Here is a 14,352-nt window from a genome sequence, read left to right on the forward strand (position 1 = left end):
GGACAGAGGACGAAAGAAAATGTAAACACACAGCAATGTTAAAACTGTCTGAACCATAACTAAGGGCCCCTTCACACAAAACACGATTGAAGCAGACTAGCGCATGAAGGAGGAATTGCATGCCATTCATGAAAAATAGGAGCCGCCTCAAATGCCTCGTACAGCTGTCGCTGCAACCATTCACGCACACAAGCGGCGATGTGTGGACTGCATCATTTCATTACTCCTTGGTGTACGTCTAGGCGGAGGCTAAAAATCCGCTCTTTATAACAGGAATTAATATTAGAAACTGTGGTGTTTTATTAATTTTTGCTCCGCTGCTGTGTGCGCAACTTTCCATGTGCTCGCACTGTGTTCGTGCGCGCGAACACAAGCGTGCATGATACCATTGCCGCAGTATCGCGCACGCCTGTCTACCCGTATGTCCCTCCCGACAGTAGATGGAATGTTTTGCAGTTCCCCATTTTGTTTTTGGTTCACAGATTTTCTTCCGGCTTCTGCGTCTTTTGTGTTATATGTGAAGGGGTCCTAACAATTCAATACACTGTTGAGCATTTGATGGCAAATATTAAAAGCAACTTATAGTGGAAATGAGTTATCTCCCCCTCCACACACACACACACACACACACACACACACACACACACACACACACACACACACACACACACACACACACACACACACACACACACACACACACACACACACACACACACACACACACACACACCGGTGCTGCTAAACAAGGGACACAAGTGCACACGAGGAGCAAACTGTGCCTTAAGAACATTTTGCTCAAGGGCACGTAAAGCTGCATTCAGATGTTGGCTGTATTCGGCAGACAGTAATCCAGATGTTTTTCATTTGTTCATTAATGCAGCTTTCTGTATTGATATAACATTACGCAAAATGCTGTTGTGTATGTCAATTCAAATTATTGTCCATCCCACTGACACGACTAGAAAATTGCAGTATCTCATGTCAACATCTACAGTCTGCTGGCGCGATCAACAGTGACTCTGCTGTAACAACTGATACACCAGTTTCTCTACCATCAACATGCGGCCGCAACATTAGTGAAGTTTCCTGGCTGACTGAGGACCTGACCCAAGGATCCTTTGCACACATCTGTGTGTGCATGCAGAAGCCCTGCTGAATTCTGCCCTTGTGCTGAAGAAGTACCCAAAGAGCTTGTATGTCTTTGACAGTTGAGTTCCTGAGTGTAAAACCAGAGCACCCTCCTCACTGAGCGGCAAACAGTTTGGTTTTGGATCCTACGGAGATTGACCAATGCAAGAACCTTTCAATCAACTTTCAGCACTACTTACATTGAGGTAACGTCCAAGATTGCCTTCAAGCTTAGCGTCGATGATGTAGCATGATTCTTCGCCATCGAAGAACAGACGGGTGCTTTTGCCATTGTTCTCTCCCCCTCCTCCAGGCTGTCCCTGCTGCCCTTTTCCTCCCTGCCCTCCCCCGCCTCGAGGTGCACCTGTTTTTACCATCATGCTGTGGCTGGGTTTGAGGGCAATACCGCGCGTTGATTTCACTGCTGTCTGCTTTTTAGTCACCACTGAAGCACAAGAACATCAACAACAAAAACAGAATAAAAGATGACAAGACAATTTTACATTCTACCCCCTCTCTCCTCTTCTTCTTACCCTGAGCGGCTTTCTCCCTCTCCTTGTTGTCTTCAGAACCCGAGCTAATGGTCTGAACATCATCACTGTCAGAAAGTGTCATCACGTCCTGTTTCTTTAATGGATCAGTCTTCACCTGACTAGAAGAAAGAGAATTACTCCCAACAACTTTCTGTAATATAAATTCCTTGCTGTGTTATAGAATCATAGGTAGATGGGGTCTATTTAAGCAAATTTAAAAAAATAATCCCAACACACCTCTTGCTGTCAACAGCATCCTGGAAATAAAAACAGAAGAGAGAATATCAATCACAATCTCCTCTTCTAACATGATTTGGAAAGAAAAAAAAAATACTACAAATGCAAGGTTATATTCTTACAGGAGACTGCCACACACACACACACACACACACACACACACACACACACACACACACACACACCACACACACACACACACACACACACACACACACACACACACACACACACACACACACACACACACACACACACACACACACAGATATATATTACAAGCTTGTGTTATATTCCCCAGAGTCACAAGAAATATACCAGCCAAAAGGAACAGTGTTGTTTGATTTTCTCTGTGCCGTCACCTTCTTCATTCCCTGGCTGGTAAGCCAAGAAGCCACTTTGCTTTTCCCCGTCTCCTCTGGCATAGATGGAGGTTTTTCATCATCAGCTGCTCTGGCTGGCTGATTCAATCCATCTTTACTGTCTTGACTCCCTGAGGCAGGTAAGAGAACGGTGTTTCAAAAGACAAATCTGACTGTTTAATTGGCAGCTGAGGAAGCACCAGGGCTCAGAAATTAAAATTGTGAAATCCTAGGAAAACGTGCAGGGGCTCCTGGGGGCCTCGGGCCCTGTGGGATCCCAGAAACCAAATAAATTTATTTATCTAATGATACATTTTCAGCATCTCCTGAACAAAAAAATCTCAAAATTAGTGCATATTTAAATGACCCTGTATTCAACCTTTCATTAGAACTGTCAATGATTATGTTGAAATAACAGAATATGACATGGAAGTAGGACCTGGAATGATTTTCCATTTAATTGTAAACCAAATAATGCATTAACTCTGAACAATTAAACTACATAAAATTCATGAAGACTGAAAAGACTGTTATAGCATTTAAAAAACCACAGCTAAAGCTTGGAGAATATTTTGAAAATCATGGTAAAATATCAACAACGTACTGTATAGTAAAAAGGCCACATATTCTTGTGTAAATTCATGTAAATCCACTCAAAGCCACAGTCTTTTTCCAACGAAAAAAGTCTACATTAATAAAAATTCACATTCTTGTGTAAATTCATGTAAATCCATTCAATGCCACAGTCTTTTTTCAATGAAAGAAAGTCTAGATTGATGAAAAAAGTCACGTTTTCTAAAATCCTGTTTGAACAGCACGTTTATTTTCTAGAGAGAAAAATTCTTACCGTGTTTACAGTTCACTTTTCCCGTTTCTTTCAGGTGTGTTGATGAAGCCAGCGACAATTCCACAAATTCTTGTCCTTATCAGACTTTTTCAAACAGTGTTTCTCGCCATCTTCTCTCTGTCCGATGTCGGTCTGTGACACAGACATGCTGCACAATTATTCTTTTAAAAACTTTAGAGCTCTAAAGGTTTGTGATGTCCACATGCTACACTTAGCTTAAGCTTCGCGCAGGAGCCACACAGCGTTGCTGCAGCAACAAACCACTCCCGCTTTACGACAACTGTCAGCCAGGCTCTGAGAGGGATTTTTCTCTTTGAAACTCTGCGGATCCGTAACTGTATCTGTAATATACAGATCAGTGTCCGCAGACTACCGCGAACTTATAAAACTTGCACAATGTTGTAAAAAAAAGAACACTTTGCGACAGACATTTTAAAAACTCAGTGACAATCACGATTACAGAGTAAAACACTAACACCTCCCCACTCCCCCATGATGAAATCCGTGGAATTTCGTGTATCCGCTGAGTTTTCGCAGCCCTAGCACATTGAAACACACTGAAAACATTTTCACTACACAGTCAATGCAGGTCCCTAAAACTCATGTACTCATGTTTGGAACTTCAGGACTCTCAGCAAATGCTCAGCTATAGTAGATGTTCACAGATCACATGTGTTCAGATCATTAAATACATGAGACAACAACTTGAGTGAGATGTCACATGGGATCTTTTTCTAAAATATTTTCATTGTCAGTTAACGGAGGATATATTCTTCTTTGGAAGATAAAAGCAACCTTATTTTTCCTTTTTCTTACAAGAGCAACATAGTGGTGTGAAAGAACATCCAGTCAAACTTTAAGGTGGATTTTATACACTTGATTGGAAAAGTCAAGAGGGCAAACAGAGTTAAGAAAAAAGTATAAAACATAAGCTACCACATACAAACAGCAATGTTAGAGAGTTAATCATATCATTCATCATGCACTTTGACACTCCCTCACAGCTCTTAAATGTCTCAACACGGGTCCCATGCCTTATCAGAGAGAGAGTAATGACCCACCTTATGTCAAAAGTGATTGATGGCACTGTCAGCCAATCAGAATCGATGACGTCACTATGTCCCGCCCCTAAGCCCATCCCCTAGTCCCGCCTCCAAGCCCCGCCCCCTATGACATCACAGCCAATCAGAATCGATTACGTCACTATGTCCCGCCCCTAAGCCCCCAGTCCCGCCTCCAAGCCCCGCCCCCTATGACATCACAGCCAATCAGAATCGACTACGTCACTAATCCCCGCTCCCCGTTATGACGTCACAGCCAATCAGAATTGATGACGTCAGTATGTCCCGCCTCCAAGCCCCGCCCCTTATGACGTCACAGCCAATCAGAATCGATTACGTCACTATGTCCTGCCCCTAAGCCCCCGCCCCGACTCCTCCCCTAGTCCCGCCCCTGGCTCCTCCCCTAGCCCCACCCCCAAGCTCCTCCCCTAACCCCGCCCCAAGCACCGCCTCCAATATTTATTGAATTACAAAGCTCTACATATTTTATATCATTCACTTGTTTTGCCATATCTGAATTACTGCGTGGAAGTTTGAGGCAACATTTACAAATCCTCACTTCGACCATTACCTTTATGATACCCTGTCAGTAATTCAATAAATATTTTTGCTTTGTTGAGGGTACTAGAAATATTTTTAGATATTTTAGCTTGAACATGTTTTATGTGAGGGACAATATTTAAACGCGTGCATACGCGATAAAACTTTAAAGGTATGATCGGGAGGCCACTCTCAACACATCCGGTCCGTTTTCAGGCAAAAAAAACATTAAAAAATTTTAGGATCAAAGATTAACACGAGCCGTGACAATTTTTAAACGCGTCCAAACGCGGTAAAACTTTAAAGGTATGATCGGGAGAGCGTTCTCAACACACCAGAAGCATTTTTTCACAAAAAACGCACATAAAAAATTCAAGGTCAAAGGTCAACGCTTCTTTCTGCGCTTAATAACGACGTTTTAAATTATCCAAACGCGGTAAAACTTTAAAGGTATGATCGGAAGACCGCTCTCACACATCCAACCCATTTTCAGGTGAAAAAAAAAAACAAAAAAAATTTAGGATCAAAGATTAACACTTCTTTCTGTACTTAATAACAATGTTTTAAAGCATGCAAAAGCGATAAAATTTTAAAAGGTATGATCAGGAGGTTGTCCTAAGACAGGGGTTACATTTTCACGTGAAAAAACATAAAAAAAAAAAAATTAGGATCAAAGGTTAACACAAGCTGTCACAGCATTTAAAAGTGTGCGAAGGTCCTTGTAGCTGGATACAGGAGGTATTGCCCCTTATCTTTTCACAAAATCAGAAACCAGATCATCGTTTGCGATAGTATTTTCGGTGTATAAAGACAGCACATCTTGGTACGACACCCCGGTGGCGCTGATATATATTTAATACACGCAGTGACCTTTATTTTATTTGTAAATATTCACAAAAAGGAGACATGGAAATAGAAATGGGAAAAAATATGAGTATGTACATATGTATGTACGGATATATTTAAATCTCTTTGGTGTTAAAGATATGTAGATGTTTTGTTCATGTGGTTTCTGACATGTCTGGAATAAGACGGGCTGAAGCTGGGAAAACTAATTCTCCTGTGAGTAGCGTTTTATTCTTTTAGTGCAACTATTAAAAGGTCCACTATTTCTGTATTATCCGTCATGACTTTGCTATCCATCCACTTTTGTTCATAATATGGGACCACTACACGCGCGGGGCTGGGGATATTTGCGTCTTAAAAGTGTGTGCGTGTGTGTATTTGGGGTGTTTAGCGCAAAAGGTCGCACCTCTTTTGACAAACCGGGCCAGCGTCACAGATCCCGTTTGAAGCAATATTTTTATGAGGTCCTGCTGTGTCCCTCGGTCCGAGGTGTCAGGCTAAATCCGGAGGCTGGTCCAGTTTTCCTGTCCCGCCTCCTGCTGCAGTGTTTTTCCTTCATTCCAACCGCTGACCGCTGACCGGAGCAGACATTCATTCTCTCGGGATGAAGTTTTCTTTCACGGCAAGTGAATTAAGTAATCTTTTGATAGAAATGCTTCTGTTTTTTTTTTTTTTTTAAAAGATCCTCGGCGGTAAAAACATTTTTTAAATGATGTTTTTTTGTTAGATATAGAGCCCCACGGTGAGAAAAGTTTATTCTGATGGAGCAGAAGAATTCGGCCTGACAAATTAACCCCAGAGGATCATTTAGACGACACGACGCACCAGGGACAGACTCTCCTTTATGACGTAAGAAAATCAACTCATAACTTTTTAAAGTGTAAATATTTCATTAATAAGTATGGTCTGTGTTACAGTTTGTGGATATTCTGTTAGGAGTTTATTTAACGCTGTTTAATCAAGTTTTTTTTCCCCCAGACACAGCAGCAGAGATATAAAACCCTCTGAAATCTCATTTATATTAAAAATACAGGTTAATAACGCGGAGCTGGTGTGTTATAACCGACGGAGGTCTGTCGAACCGTCAACAGGGCGCCGCGGGGACGGACTCGTGTTACACGGTAAGAAGAAAAAAATCACATCATGACGTTTTTTTTTAAAGTGTAGGCTAAATATTTAATAAGTCGCATCTTTTCTTTCAGTTTGTGGCGAGACGTGACCGTCGCTCCTGCAAGATGCCCGGAGGTTCGAGGATATTTTGGACTGGTATTAATGAATGTTTTTGAGAGAGAATAATTGCGATGCATAAAAAGTTTTTCTGGTTTAACGAGAAGAAGAATTCAGGCCGACAAATTAAGCCCAGAGGGTTATTAGACGACACGGGGAGCCGGAGAGAGAGAGAGTCGCCTTCATGAGGTAAGAAAAAAAGAAAAACAATGATTTAGTAATATGACTAAAGTTTTTAAAGGTCCATAAAGTAAGAAAAAACATATTGGATATATAATGTCAGATGTTTCCCCACTCAGCCAAAAATTTATGCAAACAGTCAGCATCAGCTCGAAAAGTATAAGTTTTTGTGGAGCTTTTCACAACCAAATAAGCGTTTAAAGCGTAAAACCCTCCGCCAGTTAGATTTCTCAATAAATGACCACCGACTGTTTCTATCAAAGATACGGCGTGTGAATTGTAAAAATTACAGCTTCTGTGTGTTTTCAGTGGAACTTAAATCTTTATCCATGTTAAAACGACTTGAGATTTATAATTATACGCTCTGAACAAATGCAAAGATTCTACATGACACACTTTCCTCTTGTCACACTGACAGCAGTGTGTCGGCTCCCAGGCTGTTAATGTTTTTTGACAGAATTGGTCGGAAATGTGCAACTTTCAAGTGCCTGGTGCAGCCTTTTACAAATCATAAAACAGCGGAGTAACAACAGTGAGTTTTAACATTAGAACTCTTACCCTCCTAATGTTGGTCAACTCGTGTATTTCAGATTCATTTTAATAAATGTTCACCTTTCTGTAGCAGTTGTTAGCTAAACTAGTTTCTTCATAATTACAAGCGGTTTTTAAAAACACGTTGTACAAATTTTACTGCGGATTATTCGCTGTTTAGGGTATTTCTACATGCCTTACACTGTAAAATATAATAAGTTGACTTTACTAAAAATGAAAATAATCAAAAAATGCAAACTTGCTCCCTTACAAAGTAATTTATGTTGTCTTGAAGCAGATTTGATTACCTTAATTATTGCGAGTGTGCAGTACTCAAATACACTTAAAATCTAGATTACAGTAACTTGTTTATTTTGCTGTACTGAAAAAATTAAATCTAGATTACAGAAACTTGTTTATTTTGCTGTACTGAAAAAATTTAATTACAGTAATGTATTTACTGTGAGCATCCAGCAAGTGACGGCTTAATTCTCAAAATAGTTTTGTTCATTCATTATATTCAGGTCAACTTAATTTTCTTGAAGCTACAGCTTGAAAACTGAGTCTGGTTAACTTAATTCGTTTGTATGTTTGCATGCATTTACAGTGTACAGAGAGAGTGCGGCTCAAACCAAAGTCAAATTCCATGTATTCTGTGGATACTTGGCCATTAAAAGCTGTTCTGATTCAGATTCTGATAAACCAGAAAATGCTGATGAACCCTGTTTTATTTGAAACTTCAAAGTTGTTGCTTCAGTTCTCCGTCATTCAGTTATGTGTGATTTTCAGGGAACACTTGACATAAAATGCTGACGGCTGATTTTCATATTAAAACAATAGATGTCTCCCTTTTGGAAAGTCTCCCAAGAAATCTGATCAGAGAATCTTGATGTCTTCAGGGTGTATTAAAAACTAACCAGGAGAAAGCTGCTTTCAAGAACAGTTTCATTTATTTTTTGACCCACTTCAGATGTTTCTTGGTCAGAATGAGGTGGTAAAGCAGGAACTTGCAGCGATACAAGTGAGCAAAGAAAATGTTTAGATTTAGGACTTAACATCCAAGCTGCTGGCATGTGAACGTTACCGTGAAGTGTTGAGATAAGGATTTGATGTTTGAATCCCAAAATGTGTAAAATATAATAAGTTGACTTTACAAAAAAAAATATGCGAACTTGTTGCCTTAGAAAAGTGGCACTGAGCAGACTTGAGTTTATTATACGCAGCTGGAGACATAATAATCATCTATCAGCTAATTTACGGCGACAGCCTGATGGTTACCCTTTAATAAACATGGACGTATGCTTTTTTCTTCATGTAAGTGGACCAAATTTGTGTTTAATAACCATGAACATATGCTTTTTTCTTCAGGTAACTGGAACAAGTACTTTTTTTCTTAATGTTTTCCTTCACGTATGCTGTGTTTAATAAACATGAACAATTGCTTTTTTCTGTGTGTGTGTGACTTTAATGAATGTAATAAAGCACATATTCTAAACCTTATACAGCCTGTGTTCTTTCCTATAATATTGTTGAAAAGGGTAAATTGTTTTTCAAACAAGGTTTTTTGTGAAAAACACTTACTGGTACCTTTTGCTCTAAAAATACCATCTGGCCTGACACCCAGCCACCCTGCCAGGAGTGACGGAGAAGAAACTTTGTTTTTTTCCGCCTTCATCACCTTGGGGCGGCATCTCCGATCAGCGGGTGTCCCACAGCCCCCTGATCGACTAGGTAATATCTTAAAAGAAACACCATTTGGCGTGAGTGAGACCAAAGTTTGTTGATTTTTCGGGTTCATCACCTCGGGGCAGCATCTCCGATCAGCGGGTGTCCCGCGCACCATGATCAATCGGCTGATATCTTAAAAGAAACACCATTTGGCGTGAGTGAGAAGGAGGTTTGTTTTTTCAGCCTTCAAACAAGCGTGACAAACGCTTCTCTACTATGTTATAAAAGACCATCCGGCCTGACACACACACACACACACACACGCACGCACGCACACACAGACACAGCTAGCGTCTGCAACAGGTATTACAGCCGTGGGGTCATGTTTCCGCGAGCGGCTCTATGCGTGGGTATTTGACCGTCTTGCTGCAAAGACTTACACCCGAGAGAGACGGCTATTTGTTTCCCTTCTTTAATTTACGAATTAAAAAAACAGAAAAGGAAACGCGATAATGTAAGAATTAAGAAATATTAATGGCGTATTAAAATATTTGTGTTTAATCATTAAATTGAAGAAAACCTCCCATAATTATGCATAAGATACGGTATTTTTTATTCCTTCTTTAATTGAGGCATTAAAAAACCATAAAAGGAGGCGCTTTAATTTAAGGATTAAAAATATTAAAGAGGTATTAGATAATAGACACTGATTTATGTTTAATTATTTCAGAATTAGTTAATTCTTTAATACATTAAAAAGATCTAGGTATTTTTAATCATTCTTTAATTCATGAAATAAAATGACATTAAAATATTAGACCCGGGTGGGAGGGGAGGTAGGGCTTGGAGGCGGTGCTTGGGGCGGGGTTAGGGGAGGAGCTTGGGGGTGGGGCTAGGGGAGGAGCCAGGGGCGGGACTAGGGGAGGAGCCGGGGGCGGGGGCTTAGGGGCAGGACATAGTGCCGTAATCGATTCTGATTGGCTGTGACATCATAAGGGGCGGGACTAGGGGGAGGGGCTTAGGGGCGGGACATAGTGACGTCATCGATTCTGATTGGCTGTGATGTCATAACGGGGGGCAGGGCTTAGTGACATAGTCGATTCTGATTGGCGGTGATGTCATAGGGGGCGGGGCTTGGGGGCGGGACTAGGGGGAGGGGCTTAGGGGTGTGACATAGTGACGTCATCGATTCTGATTGGCTGTGATGTCATAGGGGCGGGGCTTGGAGGCGGGACTAGGGGAGGGGCTTAGGGGGGCAGGACATAGTGACGTCATCGATTCTGATTGGCTGACAGGGCCATCAATCACTTTTGACATAAGGTGGGTCATTACTCTCTCTCTTATTAAACTATCTACTCCTTACTGCAACCTTGAATCTCACCACTAAAAACTGGAGTAAAAATTAAGCAGGGGTTCCGATGAGAGGAGGCTGAGGCATGTCCAGATTTAGTTCACAAGGATGCCCCCTTGATTTTTACATTAGTTACACAATGTTGAAACATTGGGATACATCTTGTTCACTTCCACTTTTGAATAGTGCCGACTATGTAGATCAGGTGGGATGTTATTTTTCCCGATCTCCCACATTCTATTCCTCCACATTCAAAATCAGCTTACACCACAGTAAAAATAAATGAGTGACCATTTTAGGTGAAAAACTACGCTGGGTGTTTGAGCAGGCCTTGGACTGAAGCTGGTGGCACTGTTGTTAATATGACTGTAAAATGCTTTGGATAAAATTGTTGCAAACGCATAAGTACTGCTATTTCTCACTACTACCACCAACTGTTTCAGAGAATACTGCAATTAAGGATACACTCATTATAAATGGCTTCTACAGTGCTGAAACCTGCGCACAATTCAGTGAGCCCTTGGTGAAATTTTTTACACACTGAAGAAGCAAGCGGCTCACCTTCTTTGTTGCCTTTGAGCTGGCCACGTGTGGTGTAACTCCTCCACACAGAACTGGAGCTGTAGTAATTTTCCTTCACAAACGTGTCATCTGAACTGTCGCTTTCATCTTCACTTTTGGAATCCCTGTCATCGTCATCGTTGCTGTCTCCTGATGAGTCTGGGCTTCGTGCTGTGGAGGAGAAAAATAACTGAGCGATGGTATGAAGAATGACAAAGTAGAACACGACCAGGGTCTTGAAAACAACTACACTAACTAACTGAACGGGTTTAACAAGAACCTTCTTGATTGCACTCACTTTTGGGCCTGACATTACCCTTTTTGGGCAGCCGTGAAGCACTGCCCGATGCCAAGGAAGAAGGCTGGATATTCATCCTGGACACATCAACGCCACTGCCTTCACTGTCTGAACAGTGAGCCTCACTCTCATAGCCCTCCTTGAAGTTCTCCACGCTTTCTATATGGTCCAGGTTAGCAAAGTACTCGTCACCCATTTCTAGACCTTCCTTGTCTGCAAAGTCATCTGTCAAGATCTTGCCTGGTAAAGTGACAGAATAACAGTGAAAACCTCAATCACCTGACAGTCACATTTTCATAAACAAACCCATTATAAATGCATACATACCTCAAGAATGATCTTTTTCTTGTTTTCATCAAAAATGAAACATAGCTGATGACTAGTGTGTACTTTTATTATTAGAGTTTCTTTTGTATAGTGCATTGATTCCTGAAGAAGCCCAGCTATTATTATTAGTATTAATAACAACAACAAACTTGATTTTTCCACTAGAGTATAAGTCACAGGACATCCCACCTTAAAAAAAAAAACTGTGACTTATTCTCCAGAAAATATGGTATATTTTCTGAGTAACTGTGTTTTACCATGCTTTGTCATACATGGAACAAAATCTACACATATTTTACAATATTTTCTACACAATTTGCACATATTTTAGTGTTTAAAAATAAATGTGTTGAAATTAGTTTTTGTAAGTGAAGCATTTTAGTTTGTAGTTTAACCTTAAATGAAATCACCAGTGTGTTCAGTTTTTCAGCAAAAGCTTACAAATTATTAAGCTTTCAAATTACAAAGATTATTTATTGTGATGCATATTCATGAAGGGATGAGTTAGCATGACCAGCAAAAATGAGACGTTCAATTATTGAAAAAAATTAATAAAAATGTCAAGTGTTTATTCAGATCAACTCTAAAATTGTAAACGTTTCTAAGATACATTCTTAATTGTTTATCAAGTAATTTTGCTAACAAAGCAACAAACACATAGGTGAAACATTTCCAATTTTATTTTATTTTAGGGGGGGGGGGTTGCTATGTCTTTTTTGTAATACTTTCCTAACTAGACTCTTTTAGGGGTGTTTCCGGTCATTCCAGCAATGACTCACTTGAGAAAGAAAAATAAGTGTAAAATCAACTTTATGCATCACAAAATGTCAAATCATGTTCACTGTTCTATTTCAAGTACAACTCAGAAAATTAGAATATTACAAGCGCATTGCCCATGGGCAGCACAGTGGCTTTAGCAGTGTTGCCTCACAGCAAGAAGATCATGGGCTCAATTCCCACTTGTGGCCTTTCTGCGTGGAGTTTGCATGGGTTCCCTCCGGGTGCTCCAGCTTCCCCCCACATCCAAAGACATGCAGATTAGGTTAATTGGAAATTTTGTAACTGTCCAGATCTCTGTTGTAAAAGAGATCTTTATCTCAAATCAAAGGCATATAAATAACCTGATTAAATAAAACAAAATAAGATCCACGGGCTCTAGATTGGGTAGTGTTTATAAAATAGGTAGGTGACATTTTACAAGGGTGGTAATAAATTGTGCAAAGTTTGTATAATGAGTTGCAATGGTGTGTGATTCCAGAATGATTTTAAAACCTAAGACCTCAACAGTTTTTAGAGGAAGAACTCAACCCTTTAATTTCCTGTTAATTATGTAACTAGTAATTGTTAATTTACTGTCTTAATGTATTATCAGAATAATTATTTTATTTTTTTACTCCTATTTAGTTATTTGATTTTTAAAATGGACCACAATGGAAATAACTGTTTTCACTTTCTTGTGTCACCCATGTATTTTTAACGTATTTACAACTGTATTACGTACGTACAATGAACTTACTAAATAAAATCATACACGCTTTTAATACACTAAAAAATAAACACTTTTGTTTTTGCAGCCATTTTTCATGAGCTGAACTTAAAGATTTAGAACTTTTTTTTATATACACAAAATACCTATTTCTCTCAAATATTGTTCACAAATCTGTCAAAATCTGTTAGTGAGCACTTCTGAGATATTCCATCACACCTCATACAACCCCTGGCAAAAATTATGGAATCACCGGCCTCGGAGGATGTTCATTCAGCTGTTTAATTTTGTAGAAAAAAAGCAGATCACAGACATGACACAAAATTAAAGTCATTTCAAATGGCAACTTTCTGGCTTTAAGAAACACTATAAGAAATCAAGAAAAAAAGATTGTGGCAGTCAGTAACGGTTACTTTTTTAGACCAAGCAGAGGAAAAAAATATGGAATCACCCTGTAAATTTTCATCCCCAAAACTAACACCTACATCATATCAGATCTGCTCGTTAGTCTGCATCTAAAAAGGAGTGAACACACCTTGGAGGGCTGTTGCACCAAGTGGACTGACATGAATCATGGCTCCAACATGAGAGATGTCAATTGAAATAAAGGAGAGGATTATCAAACTCTTAAAAGAGAGTAAATCATCACGCAATGTTGCAAAAGATGTTGGTTGTTCACAGTCAGCTGTGTCTAAACTCTGGACCAAATACAAACAACATGGGAAGGTTGTTAAAGGCAAACATACTGGTAGACCAAGGAAGACATCAAAGCGTCAAGACAGAAAACTTAAAGCAATATGTCTCAAAAATCGAAAAATGTACAACAAAACAAATGAGGAACGAATGGGAGGAAACTGGAGTCAACGTCTGTGACCGAAATGTAAGAAACTGCCTAAAGGAAATGGGATTTACATACAGAAAAGCTAAACAAAAGGCATCATTAACACCTAAACAGAAAAAAACAAGGTTACAATGGGCTAAGTAAAAGCAATTGTGGACTGTGGATGACTGGATGAAAGTCATATTCAGTGATGAATCTCGAATCTGCATTTGGCAAGGTGATGATGCTGGAACTTTTGTTTGGTGCCTTTCCAATGAGATTTATAAAGATGACTGCCTGGAACATGTAAATTTCCACAGTCATTGATGATATGGGGCTGCATGTC

General features: G+C 39.8%; 1 protein-coding gene across 4 annotated transcripts in view; it reads right to left on the reverse strand.

Annotated features, from left to right (window-relative positions):
- setdb1b (SET domain bifurcated histone lysine methyltransferase 1b) overlaps nt 1-14,352 on the reverse strand; it is a 40,534-nt gene that overhangs the window by 606 nt on the left and 25,576 nt on the right. For 3 of the 4 annotated variants that reach the window (XM_034174661.1, XM_034174658.1, XM_034174657.1), the window contains exons 18-23: nt 11,374-11,613; nt 11,076-11,246; nt 2,264-2,394; nt 1,902-1,921; nt 1,665-1,783; nt 1,332-1,576 (exon numbers count right to left, since the gene is read on the reverse strand). In XM_034174661.1, the coding sequence (XP_034030552.1) occupies nt 1,332-1,576; nt 1,665-1,783; nt 1,902-1,921; nt 2,264-2,394; nt 11,076-11,246; nt 11,374-11,613 (926 nt within the window). The remainder of the gene's footprint in view (nt 1-1,331; nt 1,577-1,664; nt 1,784-1,901; nt 1,922-2,263; nt 2,395-11,075; nt 11,247-11,373; nt 11,614-14,352) is intronic. The other variant, XM_034174659.1, reaches the window with a different exon arrangement.

The sequence above is a fragment of the Thalassophryne amazonica genome, chromosome 7 (assembly GCF_902500255.1).
Source record: "Thalassophryne amazonica chromosome 7, fThaAma1.1, whole genome shotgun sequence".
Lineage (NCBI taxonomy): Eukaryota > Metazoa > Chordata > Actinopteri > Batrachoidiformes > Batrachoididae > Thalassophryne > Thalassophryne amazonica.